At 37.9% G+C, this 21289-nt stretch overlaps 1 protein-coding gene across 9 annotated transcripts in view; it reads left to right on the top strand.

Moving 5' to 3' along the window:
* MID2 (midline 2) overlaps positions 1–21289 on the top strand; it is a 167001-nt gene that overhangs the window by 51354 nt on the left and 94358 nt on the right. For 8 of the 9 annotated variants that reach the window (XM_045817646.1, XM_045817647.1, XM_045817644.1 and 5 more), the window contains one exon: positions 2439–2534. The exons of the other annotated variant lie outside the window; for it this stretch is intronic. In XM_045817646.1, coding sequence (XP_045673602.1) covers positions 2439–2534 — 96 coding nt within the window. The remainder of the gene's footprint in view (positions 1–2438; positions 2535–21289) is intronic. 9 annotated transcript variants of the gene reach the window in all.

Genomic DNA, 21289 nt, shown 5'->3' with positions numbered 1-21289 from the left:
TCCAGACTCATAGCCTCCACTTTATCACTACCTCCATACTTAACCCTGTAGAGTTTGACATCTGCTTCCAAAACTCTATTGAAACTCATATTTCAAAGGTCACCAGTGACCCCTAATTACCAACTCCATCTGCCTTTCTTACAATCGCTGTGTATATGACAGTGACAAATCCTTTATTGAAACAAGCTTTCCTCAATTATCACCTTACCTTGGCCCATACCTGCATTCCCAACTGCCTTGAAGACTACAGTCTCCTCCTAACCATTGCCCCTGTCCCCAGACTTTCCTTTTTCAGTCTGCCCCATGTATTGCTGGTAGATTAATCTCATAATTGCAACCCTGATTATATCATTATCTTACTCAAACGCATTTGGTAACTCCCCACTACTTAAAGAAATAAGTACAAACTATTCATTGAGGCATTCATGACCTTCATAACAGAGCCTTGATTTCCATTTCCAGTCTTGCCCCCCACTATTCTTTTGTATTCTTTGTTATAGCCAAACTCAAAGTCTTTTCCCTGAACATGTCCTGTACTTTATTCCCTTTTACGTTTGATCATGCTATTCATAGTGCCTACAACATCCTGACCTACTCCATCTCTATTAAAATCCTACTTATCCTTCAAGACCCATCTTAATCTCACTTCCTCTTTATTTCTGAAGTCACTTGACTGTGAACAGAGTAGGTATCCAATACACTTTGTTGTATTAAATATCTTAACTGCCATTTCTTTTTTCTCTTCTGACATCTATTAGCTTACAGATCATGTCTGAATCAATGATTGCTACCCTTTTTTTCCTTCTTCCCTCTATGTCCTTGCTAAGGAGAAGGCTATAGTTGAGATGGTCATGAAGTTAAAGAAGACTAGGGGAGACACTGTGCCCAAGCCACAAAAAATGGAATAAGCTGTGAAAATTTACTTCCACTGTAACAAAGCCAAAAATCCAAGAGAGATCTGGCAAAAAGGGAAGCAAAAATTAAGCTGGTTCTCATAATTTGGTTTGAGAACAAGTGAAATCAAACTGCCTGTCCTAGAAATACACATACCCAGGGGATTACATCCTTGGGATTGATTCATGGGACAGTGCCAAGGATACTAAGGAGAAACAGCTACTTAGTAGACAAAAGGCCAAGTACAAGAGTCCTCTCTCCCTCCCCCACTTCTTGCCAACCTCCTCCCCCACTGAAAACATGAACTTTGAACAACTACAATACAAACCATAAAAACTATGGAGACAGCAATGAAGCAATGAACACAACCAAGGGAAAGAATTCTAACAGAATAAGAGCCAGGAAGTTGGGATATTCCATTTGGAACAGGTTTTGTGGGGGTGCTGGGATGGTGAGTGAGAGAGAAATGGATATCAGGGCAGGTCCTGGGGTAGAAGCAGCCACCAGAGCTGAAGACTTGGGAATGGGATAGAATAAAAAACTCATTATCAATCTAGAGTCAATAACATTGTATATTTTTTACATAAGGAATGGGAGAGAGTAGCTTGCTGAACTGAAAATATGCTAAGAGTTCTGAGTACTGTTGAACTATGTTATATTAAAGATTTGCAAAGTGTTTCTAATGTGTCCCTAAAAGGATCTATATAGCAACAAGCAATGGATGTCCCAGCTTTATACTGTCAGGCTTTGTGTTTGGAAAGCCAGCATCTCCATGAACTATTCCTTAGTGCCAAAGAAGGGAAATTGAGATACAATGCAAAATTTTGATTAATACCAAACTTAAAATACCATTTTTCCTGAACAAATCTACTGATAAATATTAAATGTTATTAATAACAACAATGAAAACAACAAAAACTAACCACAAAAATCATGGAATACTGGAGCAAAGCTGTGAATGAAGGCTAGAGTCCTGGATTCCAGCCTTAGCTTTGCCATATACTAATTACGTGACTGTGCAAACATTTTATCCTAACTCTGAAGCTCAATTTTCTCATCTGCGAAATGTTAACATATCCTTCTTCATGGATATCCTACTTCATTGTTACGATTTTTCAATGATACATATGAAAATGTCTAGCATAGTGTCTGGCAAGTAGTAATTATTCAACAAATGTAGTTTTTTTAGGCTACTTATCTGTAAAAGAAAATAATGTATATTTTCCCTATGTCACCAGATTTACTATGAGGGCAAAATGAAATATTGGCTATGACATACTTTAAAAAGTTGAAAATATTACAGAAAACATTAAGTTATTTTAATGTCATTAAAACCATATATCCACAAAGTCATGAATGTCAACTTTATTAAGTGGCACCAAGAAGAGAGCTTAAGCCTATAGCATGGGCTCAATTAATCTTTGAAATAGTGTATTTGTCAACTGACTGATCTCTACATGGTACTGGTTCAGAAACTCATTGAATGTATGTTCTTTTTTCCCATCTTACCCTTTTCCCTCTTGCTTTATACTCTGCAATGACAGCAAACTTTGGAGATGAACCTCACCAACCTGGTTAAGCGAAACAGCGAACTAGAAAATCAAATGGCCAAGCTAATACAGATCTGCCAGCAGGTTGAGGTATGTAACAGAAATGTTTGTGATTTCTTCAGAGGACCTATATAGATTCTTTGTGTGTGTGTGGAGGGGTCTTGAGTTAGTTAGTTAGTTAGTTTATTTATTTGCTTAATCCCTTCACCTTTTTACGCAGCCTCCAACCCTGCTCGCCTCTGACAGCTGATAGTCTTTTCTCTGTGTCTATGAGTTTGTTTCTATCTTGCTTGTTAGTTTAGTTTGTTCATTAGATTCTACATATAAGTGAAATCATATCTTTCTCTAACTGGGTTTTTTCACTTAGCATAATGCTCTCCAGGTCCATCCATGCTGTCACAAAAGGTAAGAGTTCCTTTTTTATGGCCGAATAGTATTCTATTGTGTAAATATACTATAACTTGTTTTATTCACCCTTCTGCTGATAGGTACTTGAGCTGCTTCCAAATGTTGGCTATTGTAAACAAAAATACTGCAATGAACAAAGGGGTGCATATATTCTTTTGAATTAATGTTTTGGGATTCTTCAAATATATTTCCAGAAGTGGAATCTCAAGGGAGACTTGAGTTTTGTCATAATGTAGTTCAGCCATTTGGAATAAAGGACTGACTGATAATTCTAGGAAGTTTCAAACCTTTAGGATGCTTGTGTTCCAAGATAGGTATTGTTAACAAAAAATGGGTAGGGAGTGGTGATAAGTTGGTGAGACAACAATGCTAGATGCAATCCCCTCTCCTTTCCAAATAGCAGGCAGTAGGAGAATCTGACACAAAATATGTTTCTTCCTTCATCAAACTAGACATTATATTTCCTTGAAGAGATTGCTGTGGTGCCAAAGGGAAGTTGGGAATATGGGTCCTCATGGTAGGATGAGGCTTTTTCAGTGCAGTATTGTTTGTGTAACAATATTATCAAGAATGTTTCTCCTCTTCCTAGTCTCTTCTGCCTTTGTCCCCATGTCCCTTACCTGGTCCTTACTCATCACTTTTCCACTTATTCTTGTCATCAACAAATGATATCTATGTGAAAGTTGTGAATTATAAAATGTTACACAAATACAAAGTTTTCAAAAAGTGTTTACATCAAATCTCAGAGCACAGCTTATGATAGGAATCAAACTCTTCTTAAGTGGATGCAATAAAATGAAGGTATTATTTCTCTCTCTCTTGGTTTTCCCCTGATTTTGTTGAAAAGCCAATGGTAGTGCTTAAAGTATAAACAAAATCAGGTAAAATATTATAGAACTCCTCATGGGCAGTGGTTGGATAAAAATGTTTCTAATTCTGTGTATTGCACAACCTGATAGTCTAGTTCTAATCTTACTTGTATGACAAAGAAATATAATGGTTCCAGTTTTATTTTAAGTAATAAGAATTTTATTACGATCTCATCTCTTAATCTCACCTAGGGATTCCTATTTAAGAGAGTGTAGAGAATCTTGTAAGGTAAAGAATCTTCTTTTATGAGTAATTACTCATGGTTGTTTGGATTTCTTAAAGTGTTAGGCTTCTTTCTTTCTTTCTTTCTTTTTCTTTCTGTTTACCTTTTTATTGAATTTATTGAGATGATATTGGTTAATAAAACTATAGAAGTTTCAGATGTGCAATTCAATAATATATCATCTGTGTATTGTGTGTTCACCACCCCCAAGTCAAGACTCTTTCCATTTATCACCCCTGTACACTCTTATACCTCTACCCACTCCCGAATCTCTCTGGAAATCCCCATATAGGTGTCCGTGTCTATGAGGGTTTTTTTTTCCTTAATTGCTTCACATTTTCACCCAGCCCTGCAACTCCTCTCCCCTCTGACAGCTGTCAGTCTGTTCTCTATAAATGAGTATGTTTCTATTTGATTTGTTAGTTTATTTTGTTCATTAGATTCCACATATGAGTGAAATAATAAGACATTTGCATTTCTTTGGCTTATTTCACTTACTATAATGCTCTCCAAGTCCATCCATGCTGTCAAAAAGGGTAAGATTACCTTCTTTTTTATGGCCAAGTAGTGTTCCATTGTGTATATGTACCACAGATTTTCTACCCAGTCATCTACTAATGGGTACTTGGGCTGCTTCCAAATCTTGACTATTGTAGATAATGCTGCAATGAATATAGTGGTACATACATTCTTTCAAAGTAGTGTTTGGGGTTTCTTCAGTATATTCCCAGAAGAGAATCATTAGGTAAGTAGGCAGTTCCATTTTTAGCTTTCTGAGGAAATTTCATACTGTTTTCCATGTGGCTGAACCAATCTGCATTCCCACAAACAGTGCATGAAGGTTCCCTTTTCTCCACATTCTTACCAGCACTTGTTTGTTGATTTATTAATTATAGTCATTCTGGCAGGTGTGAGATGATATTTCATTGTGGTTTTCATTTGATTTCTTTGATGATTACTGATGTTGAGCATCTTTTCATAAGTCTTTTTATTATCTGTATGTTCTTTTTGGAGAAGTATTTATTCAGATATTTGCCCAATTTTTAATTGGATTGTTTGTTTTTAGTGTTGAGTTTTTTAAGCTCTTTATAAATTTGGGGTATTCACCTCTTATCAGATATATCTTTGGCAAATATGTTTTCCTACTCAGTGGGTTGCCTTTTAATTTTGTTCATGGTTTCCTGTGTTGTACAAAAAATTTTTAGTTTGATGTATTCCCAATTGTTTATTTTTTTATTCTTTCCCTTGCCTGAGGTGATATATCAGAAAAAAATATTGCACTGAAAAAATATACCTGAAGAATCCTGAAACACCAATTGAAAAGAACCTGTGTACCCCAATGTTAATAGTAGCACAATTTACAAGAGCCAAATGCTGGAAGCAACCTAAGTGCTCATCAGTAAATGAGTGGATCAAAAAATTATGGTGCACTTATACAATGTAATACTATGCAGCAGAAAGAAGGAAAAAAAAAACAAAAACAAAAAAAACCTGGCTGGCGTAGCTCAGTGGATTGAGCGCGGGCTGCGAACCAAAGTGTCGCAGGTTCGATTCCCAGTCAGGGCACATGCCTGGGTTGCAGGCCACAGGCCCCAGCAACTGCAGATTGATGTTTCTCTCTCTCTCTCTATCTCCCTCCCTTCCCTCTCTCAAAAAATAAATAAGTAAAAATTAAAACCCTGGCTGGCGTAGCTCAGTGGATTGAGCGCGGGCTGGGAACCAAAGTGTCCCAGGTTCAATTCCCAGTCAGGGTACATTCCTGGGTTGCAGGCCATGACCCCCAGCAACTGCGCATTGATGTTTCTCTCTCTCTCTCTCTCTCTCTCTCTCTCTCTCTCTCTCTCCCCCCCTTCCCTCTCTAAAATGAATAAATAAAATCTTTAAAAAAAAAAAAAAGAAAAAGAAAGAAGGAGTTTCTACCCTTTGTGACAGCATTGATGGAACTGGAGAGCATTATGCTAAGTGAAGTGAGCCAGGCAGTGAAAGACAAATACCATATGTTATCACTTATAAGTGAAACATCATCAACAAAACAAACAAGCAAGCGAAATATAACCAGAGACTTTGTAATAAAGAACAAACTGACAGTAACCACAGAGGAGGGGGGATGGGGAAATGGGAGAAAGAAGGGGAAAGGTAATCAAGGAACATATATAAAGGACCTTTGAGAGTTCTGGCCAAGATGTAGGCATAGGTACAAACCCTTTGCTTCCTCATACAACCAAAAGGAGGATAACAACCAATTTAAAATCCATAAACAACCAGAAGTATAAGAAAATCAAACTGCATGGAAATGCAACGACCAAGGAATTAAAGAAAAAGTCAACAAGGACAACCAGACCAGTAAGAACCCACAGTGAGGCTGAGGACCCCGTAGGTGGGCATGGCTGAAGCCGAATCTTAGACTCAGAGTTGACTGTGAACTTTGCAGGTTGCTGCAGTGGAAGAAACTCCTAGTCTCACATGAGAATTCATTGGAAAGTGGGCTAGAGATGAGCAGGCCAGCTGCACTGTTCCCTCTCTGGCCCTCCCCCACAGGCAGCACCACAGCACAGCAAAGAGGGTTGCCCTGCCCTGGAGAATACCTAAGGCTCCATCCTATTACAACTTAACAGGTGGGCCAAGAAAAAGAAATACGGCCCAAATGAAAGAACAGAGAAAAACTTCAGAAAGATAGCTAAGCAATGAGGAGATAACCAACATATCTGATGGAGCATTTAAAGCCCTGGTAATCAAAATGCTCACAGAACTGATTGAGCTAGGTCAAAAAATGAAAGAACAAATGAAAGATACACAAAATGAAATAAAACAAAATATTCAGGGAACCAACAGTGATGGGAAGCAAACCAGGACTCAAAGCAATGATTTGGAGCAAAAGAGAAAAATAAATATCCAACTGAAAAAGAATGAAGAAACAAGAATTCAAAAAATGAAGAGAGACTTAGGAACCTCTGGGACAACCTGAAACAGTCCCATATCTGAATTATAGGGGTGCCAGAAGAAGAACAACAACAGCAAGAAATTGAAAACTTCTTTGAACAAATAATGAAGGAAACTTCCCTAATCTGGCGAAAGAAATAGACTTCCAGGAAGTCCAGGAAGCTCAGAGAGTCCCAAAGAAGTTGGAGCCAAAGAGGAAGACACCAATGCACATCATAATTAAGTTACACAAGATTACACATAGAGAGAGCATCTTAAAAGCAGAAGAGGAAGGGAGAGAGTTACCTACAAAGGAGTGCCTGTAAGACTATCAGCTGATTTCTCAAAAAAGACCTTGCAGGCAAGAAGGGGCTGGAAAGAAGTATTTGAAGTCATGAAAGGCAAGGACCTACATCCAAGATTACTCTATCCAGCAAAGCTTTCATTTAGAATGGAAGGGAAGATAAAGTGCTTCCCAGATAAGGTCAAGTTAAAGGAGTTCATTATTACCAAGCCATTATTATATGAAATGTTAAAGGGAGTAATCTAAGAAAAAGAAGATCAAAACTATGTACAGTAAAATGACAACAAACTCACAACTATCAACAAGTGAACCTAAAAGGAAAGAAAAACAATGAAAACAAAAACTAAGCAAATAATCAGAACAGGAACAGAATGAGAGAAATGGACATCACATGCAGGAATTTCAGTGGGGAGGGGTAAGGGAGGAACAGGGGGGAAAGATACAGGGAAAAAGAAGCATAATTAGTAGGCATAAAATAGACAGGGAAAGATAAAAATGGTATAGGAAACAGAGAACTCAAAGAACTTATATGTACAACCCATGGACATAAACTAAGGGGGGAATGCTAGAGGGTTGGGGGGTGCAAAGTAAAGTGGGGATAAAGGGGAAAATTGGGAAAACTAATAGCATAATCAATAAAAATGCTTTAAAAAAGGATCTTTGATTTCTGAATATTGACTTTGTATCCTGATTTTTTGCCAAATTCATTTATTAGGTTCAAGTAGTTTTTTGGCAGAGTCTGTAGGATTTTCTATATACACTATCGTGTCATCTGCAAATGATGACAATTTTGCTTCCTCCTTTCTGATCTGGATGCCTTTTATTTCCTGTTCTTGTTTGATTGCTGTGGCTAGGACTTCCAGTACTATGTTGAATAGAAGTGGTGAGAGTGAACAACCTTGTCTTGTTCCCGATCTTAGTGGGAAAATTTTTACTTTTTGCACATTGAAGATGATGTTGGCTGTAGGGCTCTCCTCTGTGGCCTTCATTATGTTCAGGAATTTTCCTCTATTCCCACTTTGCTGAGAGTTTTAATCGTAAATGGGTTCCGTACCTTATGAGATGCTTTTTCCGCATCTATTGATATGATCATGTGATGTTTCACTTTGCTTTTGTTTATGTGATGTATTACATTTATTGATTTGCGAATATTGTACCACCTTTGCATCCCTAGGGTGAATTCCACTTGGTCATGGTGTATGATCTTTTTTAATGTATTGCTGGATGTGATTTGCCAATATTTTGTTGAGGATTTTAGTGTCTATATTCATAAGTGATATTGGCCTGAAGTTTTCTTTCTTTCTTGTGTCTTTATCTGGTTTGGGGAGAGGATTAGGATGATGCTGGCTTCATAAAAAGAGTTTAGGAGTCTTCCATCATTTTGGGTTTTTTGGAATAGTCTGTGAAGGGTAGGGGTTAGCTCTTCCATAAATGCTTTGTAGAATTCTCCTGTGAAGCCATCTGGTACAGGAATTTTGTGTGCCTGGAGATTTTTTTATCACTGCTTCAATTTCACCAGCTCTTATTAGTCTGTTCAGCCTTTCTGCTTCTTCTTCATTCAGTTTTGGAAGATTATATTTTTCTAGAAATTTGTCCATTGCACCTAGGTTTTCAAATTCCTTGGCATATAGTTCTTCATAGTAATTTCTTACAATGCTTTTATTTCTGTGGTATCAGTTGTAATCTCTCCTCTTTCATTTCTGATTGTATTTGGGTCCTCTCTCTTTTTTTCTCGATGAGTCTGCTTAAAGGCTTGTCAACTTTTTTTATCTTTTCAAAGAACCACCTCCTGGATTTATTGATCCTTATAAATGTGCCTTTAGTTTCTATGTAATTTAATTTTGCTCTGATCTTGGTTATTTCCTTCCTTCTACTTGCTCTGGGCTGTCTTTGTTGTTCTTCAAGTTCTTATAGGTGTAGTGTTAGGTTGCTTATTTGAAATGTCTCTCTTTTTTAGGTAGGCCTCTATTGCCATGAACTTCTCTCCCAGGACTGCCTTCACTGTGTCCCATAAGTATTGGGTTGTTGTGAGTTCATTTTTCATTTGTTTCCAGAAACTTTTTGATTTCTTCCTTAATCTCATTCTTGGCCCATTCATTGTTTAATAGCATGCTAATAAACCTCCATGAGTTTGTATGTTTTTGAGTTTTTTCCTTGAGGTTGGTTTCTAGTTTCAGTCCCTGATGGTTAGAGAAAATGCTTGCTTGATATGATTTCAATTTTGTTGACTTTTTGGGGACTTGTTTTGTGTCCTATCATGTGGTCCATATTTAGAACTGTTCTATGTGCATTTGAAAAGAATGTATATTTTGCTTCTTTGGGATGGGAAGCTCTATATATACATATATCAGTTAAGTACATTTGATCTAGGACATTGTTCAATGCCACAATATCTTTGTTGATATTTTGTTTGGAAGATCTACCCATTTTGATACTGGGGTGTTGAAATCCCCTACTATAAGTGTGTTGCTGTCAATATCTTTCTTGAAGTCCTCCAAAATTATTTTTATGTATTTGGGTGGTCTTATGTTAGGTGCATATATCTTAACAATGTTTATGTCTTCTTGATGGATTCTTCCCTTGAGCATTATGAAGTGACTTTCTGGGTCTCTCTTTATGGCCTTTTTTTTTGAAGTCTATTTTGTGTGATATGAATAATGCTACCCTGGCTTTTTTTCCTGTCCATTTGCTTGGAATATTTGTTTCCAGCCCTTGACTTTCAGTCTGTGAAGGTCTTTTGTTCTGAGGTGCATCTCTTGTAGGCAGCATATGTGTGGGTCATGATTTCTTACCCATTCAGCTATTCTATATCTTTTTATTGGAGCATTTAATCCATTTTCAGTTAAGGTTATTATTGATGGGTACTTATTTTTGTACCTGTGTTCCTCTCTCTCTCACTGTTTTCTCTTCCCTTTTATGAAATCAGACCCTGTAGCATCTCTTGAAAAACTGGTTTGGAGGCGGAGTATTCTTTGAGGTTTCTTTTGCCTGGGAAACTCCTTATTTGGCATTCCATTTTAATTGAGAACCTTTCTGGATAAAGTAGTCTTGGTTGCAGCCCTCGGGTTTTCATAACTTGGAGTATTCTTTGCCACTCTCTTCTGGCTTGGAACGTTTCCACTGAGAAGTCAGCTGCTAGTCTTATGGTGGTTCCCTTGTATAGTACCTCCTGTTTCTCCCTTGCTACATTTAAGATTCTCTCTTTGTGTTTGAGTTTTGCCATTTTAATTATGATGTGTGTTGAAGTGGGCCTCTTTAGATTCCTCTTGTTTGGGACTCTGCATTTCCTGTATTTGTGTGATTCTTTCATCAAATTAGGGAAGTTTTCCATCATTACTTTTTCAAACAGGTTTTCTATCCCTTGCTCTTCTCCTGCTGGTATCCCTATGATACCAGTATTATTACACTTCATGTTGTCCTGCAGTTCCCTTAACACCTTTTCATTCTTTCTGAGTCTCTTTTTGTTTTCTTGCTCTTTCTGGGTGTTTTTTTCTACCTTGTCCTCCAGCTCACTGATTCAATCCTTTGCTTCATCCAGCCTGCTTGTAATTCCTTCTAGTGTGTTTTTTATTCCTGAGATTTTATTATTTATTTAATCCTGATTTTGTTTATAGTTTCTACTTTGTTTTTCATACTGTTGTAATTCTCTCAGTTCCTTGTAGTTGTCTGTAATTTCCTTGAACATCTTTATAACCAATATTTTGAATTCTATATCTGATAGTTTGCTTACCTCCATTGCATTTAGCTCTTTTAGTGGGGTGTGTTCCATTGCTTTTGATTACATGTTCTTTTTTTGTCTCCCCATTTTAGGTGACCCTTTTTGTTTGTTTCTATGCTTCCTGTTGTTTCCCTTTGCTATCTGTCTTTGTAGGGTGAACTTCTATGGTAGGAATTCTATGGGGTTCAGTGGTGTGGTCTCTTTGATCTCTTTGTCTGGACACTCTAGGGTTTCCCTTTCTCCTGTTTGTGTGGGCTCTCTTGTTGTACTTGTTTTTTTTTATTTTATTTTTTTACCTTTTGGTGGTTCCTTTGTTGGTGGGTTCTCTCCTCCAGCAGGTTTACTGGTGTTTGCAGTTCCCACCTATTCTTGTATGTGATCAGTGGTGGGGGGAGGGGTAGGTAAAATGGATTATGACAGTGGGAGAGTGTTTTGTGGCATTTAAAGTACCAGCAAGTAGAGAAGAGATAGATGATTCTTTGGATAAGTATAGTATCAACTGTGATATTTCCCCCAACTAGCTACTTTTTATGAAAGGTGAAAGAGAGATAAGACTCTTGTTAGAGGGGAGGAGGATTGTGAGCTGAATCCAGAAAACAGAGCCTTTATGCAAGGTTAGATGATGAGATATAGTGAGAGTAAAGGATAGAAAGTAGGCATAGTGTGAGATAGAATAGAGTTAACCACAACAATAATAATGCTCAGGGATAAAGTGAAATGGGCCAAGATCATGGAGGGTTGCTGTGTAGCATGTACAATTGTATGGAACAATAATTATTTACAATAGTACTGGAGCAACAAAAATATGACAAGAAGTATATCATTTGGATAACCAGAATAGAAAGTACACAATCGAGAGTAGTGAGTTATTGTAACACAAGTGAAGTGAAAGAAGGAAAATTAAAATACAATAAAGAGAGAATAAGGAAAACCAGTCAAACAATGCAATTAGAGAAATAAAACAAAATATACTAAATATAAAGAAGAGAAATAAAACAATACTAATAAAATATAAGTAGTAAAATAATGAAATAATAATGATGATGATGATAATAATAATAATAATAATAATAATAATACACATAAGCAATAAAATACCAGTTCTATGGGGTAGCAAAGTGACAGTTCTCAGTTTCTCATTTTTTGGAGTTAGCTTTGTGCTTCCCCTTTGGATTTGTCTCTGGACTTTTGGTAACTCTGTGTTTTATTGTCTCACTTGGGGGAAGAAAGAAAAAGGGAAAAAAGAGAGAGGAAAGCAAAAAAATAAGCCTTCTGCTGACTTTAATCCCATTGAGTGAGTTCTGCTGGTCTTCCTGGTTGCCACAGGAAGAGGGAGAATGGGCTTCACTTTTCTCCCTTCCTATGGTTTTGAGAGGTTGGGGACCAGGTCTGGGCAGCAGTATTCAGTTTCCTATCCTCTGGCTCAGGTCCTCTGTGAGTTTACAGGCTCAAATCAGCCACTCAGCCTCTGGGTATGCAGCTTAAATCATCCTGGGGGCTAGCCAGTCACTGTTCCCAAGTTCCTTACAAAGTAGCTGCCTGCCATACTTAACAAGTGCACAGCTTTTCACACAGCCCAATCTTCTAACCAGTCTGGAAACTATCCAGGTCAGGGTCCAACACAGTCCAACTCTTCTCCCTTCTCCAGGTGTTGCCCGGCACCCCAATTTCTATGGTAATGACCTAGCCGACATCCACAGTCCCAGGGGATGTATACCACCTCTGTGTATGTTCCACTTCATCTCTATTCCCCACAGTGACTTCCAGCATCCAGGTCCCTCCTGTTGCCTGGCTGCCCTGCCTGCTCTGGTAGGGGAGGGACCTGGTTATCTATCTCTCCTGGTATCCTGTGGCAGGTGCTGGGCCTGAGGCCACAGTGGCCTAGGTCCCTGCACAGATCCCAGCGACCTTACTATCCCAGCGCAATCTCCTCACCATCTGTTTTCCAATGTCCTCTACAATTTTTGGCCTTCAAATTTCATATAAGCTGGGATTCTGTTGCCTGTTCACTCTGTTCCTCAGAAGATTGGCTAGGTGTTCCAGCTGGGCACAGGGAGAAATGAGCTCTGCCCACACCTACTTTGCTGTCATCTTTTTTTTCCCCAGTATGGACATTTAAATGATGTGAATTCTTCCTACCCATGAACACAGTATATGCTTCCATTTATTTGTATCTTCTTCAATTTCTTTCTTCAGTGTCTTATCATTTTTTGAGAACAGGTCTTTTACAACCTTGGTTAACTTTATTCCTAGGTATTTTATCTTTTTAATTTTATTTATTTATTTTTAGAGAGAAGAAGGGAGGGAGAGAAACATCAATATGTGGTTGCCTTTTCATGCTCCCTCTGTTGGGGGCCTGGCCTGCAACCCAAGCATGTGCCCTAGATTGAGAATTGAACTGGTGACCCTTTGGTTTGTAGGTCAGCACTCAATCCACTGAGCCACACCAGCCAGGGTGGTATTTTATTTTTTGATACAATTATAAATGGGATTGTTTTCTCATTTTCCCATTCTGATAGTTTATTATTGGTATGTAAAAAATGAAACTGATTTATGGATATCTGTTTCCCATCCTGCTACTTTTCTGAATTTATCAGTTCTAGTAGTTTTTTGTGGAATCTTTATGGTTCTCTATATGCAGTATCATGTCTTCTGCAAATAATGACAGTTTTACTTCTTCATTTCAAAGTTGAATGACTTTTACTTCTCATTTGATTGCTGTGGCTATGACTTCAAGTACAATATTGAATTAGAGTGCTGAAAGCAGACATCCCTGTCTTATTCCTGATCTTAAGGGAAACATTTGTAAATTTTTCCTCTTGAGTATAATGTTGGCTGTGTGTTTGTCTTAAAAGACCTTTATTACATTGAGGTATGTTCCCTCTATTCCCACCATGCTGAGTTTTTCTTTTAAGTGGGTGCTTGGTATTATCAAATGTTTTTTCTGCATCTATTTATATGATCATGTGGTTTTTACCCTCATTTTGTTTATGTGGTGTATCACATTTATTGACTTGCAGATATTATACCAACCTTCCATCCCCTGAATAAATCCCACTTGATCATGGTGTGTGATCTTTTTAATGTATTCCTGGTTCCAGTTCACTAATATTTTCTTGAGGATTTTTTGCATCTATGTTCATCAGGGATATTGGCCTGTAATTTTCTTTGTAGTGTCTTTATCTGGTTTTGTAATTAGAATAAATCTGGCTTTGAAAAATTAGCTTTGGAGTCTTTCCTCCCCTTGAAATTTTTGGAATAGTTTGAGAAGAGTAGTTAGTCTTCCTTTAAATGTTTGGTACAATTCAGCTATGAAGCCATTCAGTCCAAAACTTTTGTTTGTTGGGAGTTTTTTTTTTTTTAATTACTGCTTCTGTTTCACTAGTTGTTATCTGTCTGTCTAGATTCTCTGATTCTTCCTGGTTCAGTTTTGGAAGATTGTATGCTTCTAGGAATTTATCTTTTTGTTCAAATTTTCCAATATGTTGCATGCTGTTCCTCATAATATATTTTTTTACAATCTCTTATATTTCTATGATGTCATTTGTTATTTCTTTCATTTATGATTTTATTTATTTGCATCATCCTCTCTGTTTTTTTCTTGATGAGTCTGGTTAAAGGTTTGTTAATCTTGTTTATCTTTTCAAAGAACCAGCTCTTGGTTTCATTGATCCTTTGTATTGTTTTTAGACTCTATCTTGTTTATTTCTCCTGTGATCTTTATTATTTCCTTTCTTCTACTCACTTTGGGCTTTGTTTGTTGCTCTTTTTCTAGTTCTTCTTAGTGTAAACTTAGATTACTTATTTGAGATTTTTCTTGTTTCTCAAAGGTAGTCCTGTAATGCTATGAATTTCCCTTTGGGATTGCTTTCACAGAGTCCAATATATTCATCATTGCTGTGTTTTCATTTTCATTTGTTTCAAGATATCTTTTTAAATTTTTTCTTAATTTTTATATTTTATTGTTCATGCTATTAAAGTTGTTCCACTTTTTCTTCCTGTCCCCCTCCACCCAGCCTGCCACCCACTTCCATAATCAGTCCCTTCACTGTTGTCCATATCCATGGGTCCTTCATACATGTTCTTTGACTAATCCCTTCACCTTCTTTCAATCACTCCCCACCTTACCCTTCCACCCTTACAGCTGTCAGTCTATTTTCTGATTCCATGCCTCATTAATTTATTTTGTTCATTATCTGGTTCCATTTTGCTCCTTAATTTATTTTGCTTATTAGATTCCTCTTATAAATGAGATCATATTGTATTTGACTTTCACTGACTGGCTTATTTCCCTTAGCATATTGGTCTACATTTACATCCATTCTTTTGCAAAAGGTAGGAACAACTTCTTTCTTTCTGTTGCATCGTCTTCCACTGTGTAGATGTACCACTGTTTTTTTTTTTACCTGATTTAAAAAATATTTTATTTGTTTATTTTTAGAGAGAGGGGAAGGGAGGGAGAAAGAGAGGGAGAGAAACATCAATGTATGGTTGCTTCTCACACACTCTCTATGGGGACCCGACCTGCAACACAGGCATGCATCCTGACTGGGATTTGAACCAGGGACATTTTGGTTCACAGGCTGGCACTCAATCCACTGAGCCACCCAAGCCAGGGCTGTACCACAGTTTTTTATCCATTTATCCACTGGTGGGCACTTAAGCTGTTTCCAGATCTTGGCTATTATAGATAGCACTGCTATGAACATTGGGGCGCATAAGTTCTTTTGAATTGGTGTTTCAGGATTCATTGGGTATATTCCCAACAATGGAATCATTGGATCAAAAGGCAGTTCCATTTTTAGTTTTTTGAGGAAATTCAATACTTTTTTCCACAGTGGTTATACCAGTCTGCATTCCCATCAGCAGTGCACTAGGGTTCCCTTTTCTCTACATCCATGCCAGCACTTGTTGTTTGTTCATTTATTAATGATAGCCGTTTTGGGAGGTGCGAGGTGATACTTCACTGTGGTTTTAATTTGTATCTCTCTGAAGGCTAGTGACATTGAGCATTTTTTTCATATGTCTATGGGCCATCTGTATGCCCTCCTTGCAAAAGTGTCTATTCAGGTTCTTTGCCCATTTTTAATGGAATTGTATGTTTCCCTGCTATTGAGTCATGTTAGTTCTTTTTGTAAAACATGTTATTTATTTCTTTTCAGACAGAGGGGAAATGAAGGAGGAAGAGAGAGAAACATCAATTGGTTACTTCTTACACGTCCCCAACCAGGGCCCTGGTCTGTAACCCAGGCATGTGCCTGGACAGGAAATCCAATCAGCAACTCTTTGATTCTCAGGCTGGTGCTCAAATCTCTGAACCATGCTAGTCAGGGCTGTATTAGTTTTTTATATACATTGGAGATTAAACCCTTGTCCAATTTACTGTTGGTAAACATGTTCTCCCATATAATTGGTTCCCTTTTCATTTTGATGATGGTTTCTTTTGCTGTGCAGAAGTATTTTTAATTTGGTGTAGTCCAATTTGTTTATTTTTCCTTCAATCCCTTGCCCTATGAAATATATCAGCAAAAATATTGCTACACAAGTTATCTGAAATTGTACTGCCTATGTTTTCCTCTAGGATTTATATGGTATCATAACTTTATTTAAGTCTTTTATCCATTTTATCCAATTTATTCTGGTGTATGGTGTATGATGGTGGTCTAGTTTCATTTTTTACATGTACAAGTCCAGGTTCCCAACACCATTTCTTGAAGAAACTATCATCCCAATGTATGCTCTTGCCTTTTTTGTCAAATATTAATTGACCGTAGAAACATGGATTTATTTCTGGGCTCTTAATTCTGTTCCATTGATCTATGTGTCTGTTCTTATGCCTGTACCAGACTTTTTTTTTTTATTACAGTGGCGTTATACTGTTGTATAGTTTAATATCAGTTATTGTGGTCCCTCCAACTTTGTCCCTGTTTCTCAAAATTGATGAGGCTATTCAGGGTCTTTTTTGTTTCCATATAAATTTTTGGAATATGTGTTCTATATCTGTGAAGTGTGTCATTGTCATCTTAGTAAGAATTGTGTTGATCTATGGATTGCTTTTGGTAGTATGGACATTTTAATGATGTCAATTCTTCCAATCCATGAATACAGCATATGCTTCCACTTACTTGTATCTTCCTCAATTTCTTTTTTCAGTGCCGTATAGTGTTCTGAGCACAAGTCTTTTACCTCCTTGGTTAAATTTATTCCTAAGTACTTTATTTTTTTTTATAATTACTATTATTATTCATTACTATTACTACTGTTTCGAGGTATCTTTTGATTTCTTCCTTGATTTCATTTTAACTCATTCATTGCTTAGTAACACATTATTTTTCATCCATATCTTCATGTATTTTTCAGTTTTTTTGTGATTGATATCTATTTTCATACATTATGGTCAGAGAAGATGCTTGATGTGATTTCAGTCTTCTTAAATTTATTGAGATTTGTTCTCTGTCCTAACATGTGTTTTAAGCTAGAAAATGTTCCATATGCATTTGAAAAGAATGTATATTCTGTTGCTTTGGTGTGTAATGCTCTGTTGATATCAATTAAATAAGTCTCTGTTAAGTGTGCCATTTAAGCCTGTTGGTACCTTACTGATTTACTATCTGGATCATCTATCCCTTAATGTTAATGAGGTTTTAAAATCCCCTACTATGACTGTATTACTGCCGATCTTTTCATTTGTATCTGTCAAGATTTGCTTTACATATTTAGGTGCTCCTATGTTGGGTGCATAAATGTTTACAAGGGTTATATCCTCTTTTTGGATTGCTCCCTTCCTCATTATGCAATGTCCTTTTTTGTCTCTCACTATATAGCCTTTACTTTAAAATCTATTTGGTCAGATATAGGTATTACTACCCCAGCTTTTATTAAAATTTAAATTTGCATAAAATATGTTTTCCACCCTTTACTTTTAGTGTTTTTGTAGCTTTCATTTTAAGGGTTATCTCTTTTAGACAGTGTACATATGGGTCTTGTTTTCTTATCTGTTCAGCTACCCAATGTCTTTTGATTAGAGCTTTTAAATCATTTGCATTTAAAGAGGCTATCGATAGGTACATATTTATTGGCATTTTATTCTTTTAACTATGCCCCTTTTTTTTCTTTTTCTTTTTCCTTTTAAAGAAGACCCTTTAACATGTCTTGTAGTACTGATTTGGTGGTAAAGAACTCCTTTCGCTTTTTCTTGTCTGGGAAGTTTTTTATTTCTCCTTGAATTGTAACAGATATGCTTGCTGGGTAAAATAATCTTGGTTTTAGGCCCTTGCTTTTCATCACTTTGAATATTTTATGCCAATCCCATCTAGCCTGAAGTATTTCTGTTGAGAAATCAGATGAAAGTCTTATGGGAGCTATCTTATAGGTAACTAAAATTGTCTTTCTCTTACAGTTTTTAAAATTCTCTTTGTCCTTAACTTTTGCCATTTTAATTATGATGTGTCTTGATGTAAGTCTCTTTGGGTCCATCATTTTCAGTACTCCCTGTGCTTCCAGAACTTGTGAGACTTTTTCCTTTACTAGGTTAGGAAACTTTTTGTTCATTATTTCTTCAAATAGATTCTCAATCCCTTGCTCTCTCTCCTCTCTTCTGGCACCTCTGTGATGCACATGTTTTTAATGCTTCATGTTGTCCCAAAGATCCCTTAAATTATCTTCATTAAAAAAAAACTTTTTTTGCTCTTCTGAATCAGTGTATTTTTCTACCTTGTCTTCCAAATCTCTGATTCAGCCCTCTGCTTCATCCAACCTCCTGTTTATTCCTTCTAGTGTACTCTTCATTTCAGTTATTGTGTTATTTCTGATGGGTCATTTTTTAATAGTTTTTATGTCTTTCTTCATGCTTTTGAGCAACCTTATAACCTTTGCTTTGAAAATCTATGTCTGGTAAATTGTTTGCTTCCATTTCATTTAGCTATTTTTTTTTTCTGGAGATTTCTCTTATTCTTTCATTTGGGGCTTGTTTTTTGTGTCTTTCCACTTGGGCTGCCTTTTTTGTTTGTTTCTATATATTAGGTGGATCTGCTATGACTCTCAGTCTTGGTAGGTTGGCCTTATGTAATAATTGTCCTGTGGGGTCCAGTGGTGTTGTCTCCTTGATCACCTGAACTCCAGGAATGTCCATGTTTTGTGCTATGTGGGCCTTTCTTTTGTAATTGAGTCTTGATTTATATTGTCCTGTTAGTGCGTGAGATCAACCCTCTGGCTGGTTGACTCTGAGGCTAAACTTTGACCATGGCATTCAAGCTGCTCTGCAGGTGCTGACCACATGATGCAGAATTCACTTCAGCAGGTCTTGTGCCTGCCTAGATCTCCCTATGGATATGCGACTTGTGAAGCTTATTGGATCCTGCTCTCATGTTGTCTGAACCTGGCCACTAGGCATGTTAGTGTTGAGGCCTCTTGAGAGGGAGTCTGTTACAGGCTAATGTTAGATGCTGCCTCTGACTGGACCTGGGCAACCTGTTTGGGGCTGTAAGTCATCTATAGGTTTTGGTTTCCTCTTTTTGGTCTGGTTGCTCATGAGAAGGACCATGCTGTGTTCCATGGTCAGCTTTTATCAACTTTGGGCCTGGTTTCAGATCAACTGAATTCCCAAGGTATCCTGAATTTTTTTCTCTGCTTTTCTCTGCCTGCCTGCTGTCTCTTGGGCTCAGTCATTGAAAGAGCCCCTGGTGGTACTTGAGTTGCTTGAGGTAGGTTCTCAGTGAGTCACCTGGTAGAGATGAGTGGTGTATAGCAGATTGATACAGGTTTAAACTCAGTGTCAGTGCTGGTTCTAATGCCACTCAGTAAATGTCCCTGGGTAAACCAAGTCTACCTGCCACCATCTGTGTGCTTGCATAACTTCATGTTGGTGTGGGGTGTTGGAAGTTGTCAGGGTGAGGCCAGCAGACTTTATCAGGCCCAAACACATTAACATTTGCCCATGTGAAAGGAGAGCTTTGCGCTACTTGGGCATGTGAGGGAAAACTACCCCTTGTCCTAGAGTCACACTACTCAGTCTATTCCAGATTCTTCAGGGAAGAACTTGAGCTCAGCAGGGCAGGGCCTCCATGATTCAGGAAGATATGGCTAGTGGATCTCCCATGAGGTGGAGGTGTTGGTCAGGCTTCAGGGAAAATGGGGGCTGTGGCTGCCACCCCAGAACCACATAACTCAATCTGCCATGGATTTTGCTCATCCCTGAGCAGGGTGGAGCCACCAGGAGTTGGGTGGGTGGGGTTTCCATGAGCCTGGAGGGTGGGACTAGTCATCTCCCAATATAGAGAAACACTAATCAGGTTAATGGGAAAGTGAAGTAAAGGCTCCTACCTTAAAGCCATGCAACTCAGTCATTGACAGTTCTTGAGTCTGCCCAGATCTCGACAGTCTGGCCAAGGCAGCTGATTCCTCAGGAGGGTGAAAGCTCTGCAGGGTGGAGCAAGATAGAGTCCAGAGTATGGGTCTATTGCTTTCCCCTAGGCTGATGCTGCAAGGAAGGGAATGTTCCACCCAAGAAAGATGGTGTCTGTGATGTAGGAGAGGAATTCATCACAGGGATTCTGGAGGCTGTCCCTTCAGCTCTCTTCCCAGAGCCACAAACCCCAGATTCTCCTTATATGACTCTAGTCTTGTCTGCTTCCCTCTACCAGAACCTAGGGTAAGTGGCTACAAATGAAATTTTATGCATTGGCCCTTTAAGAGGGCTCCTGTGTCTCCAGTGTACTCCTGTCTCTGGTGGACAGAATTCCTGCTGATTTTCATAGCCAGATATTATGTAGGTGCCTTTTCCTGGCTTTGGTGTTTTAGGCTGTGGGACCAGCTTGGGGTTGAGACCCCATGCTTCTCATACAGACTGCCCTGCAGCTGAGATATTCCTCTGGAAACTCAGCCACTACCTGTGGGAGCAGAACCAGACCTTTTCACATATCCACCCTTCCTACCAGTCTTGATGTGGCCTCTTCTGTAAATACTTGGTTTTAAGACTTCTCTTTAGCTAGTCTAGTTCTTTATTCAGGTTGATTGTTTTATAATTTAGTTATGGCTTCCACCTACTCTGATGATATCCTGGATCCCAGCACTCAGTCAAGTATTGTGTTTCTTAAAGTACAGCACACTGGCATGATGGACTTGTATGACAGGAATTTAATCACTGCTGTGTACTCCATTTGTGGAAGAGAATGATGTTATATGTAGGGTACATAGGATACTGGTTAAACTCAGGTGCAATTTTGTGCAATGGCTGGAAATTTAGGAGGAAGTGTAAGGAATGGAAAGAAAGAATACTGGAATGTAAGTTAGAAAACTGGGTTCTAGACTTAAGTCTGCCATTAAGTGGTAGTATAAACTTGAAAAGTCATTTAGCCTCTCAGCTTCAGTATCCTTACCTATGAAATGAACAGTTGAACTGACTA

Source organism: Phyllostomus hastatus, unplaced genomic scaffold (genome assembly GCF_019186645.2).
Source record: "Phyllostomus hastatus isolate PE091 unplaced genomic scaffold, TTU_PhHast_1.1 phas_scaffold_28, whole genome shotgun sequence".
NCBI classification, from domain to species: Eukaryota; Metazoa; Chordata; class Mammalia; order Chiroptera; family Phyllostomidae; genus Phyllostomus; species Phyllostomus hastatus.
The sequence above is the reverse complement of the archived record's forward strand: the minus strand, read 5'-3'. Positions and strand labels throughout refer to the sequence as shown.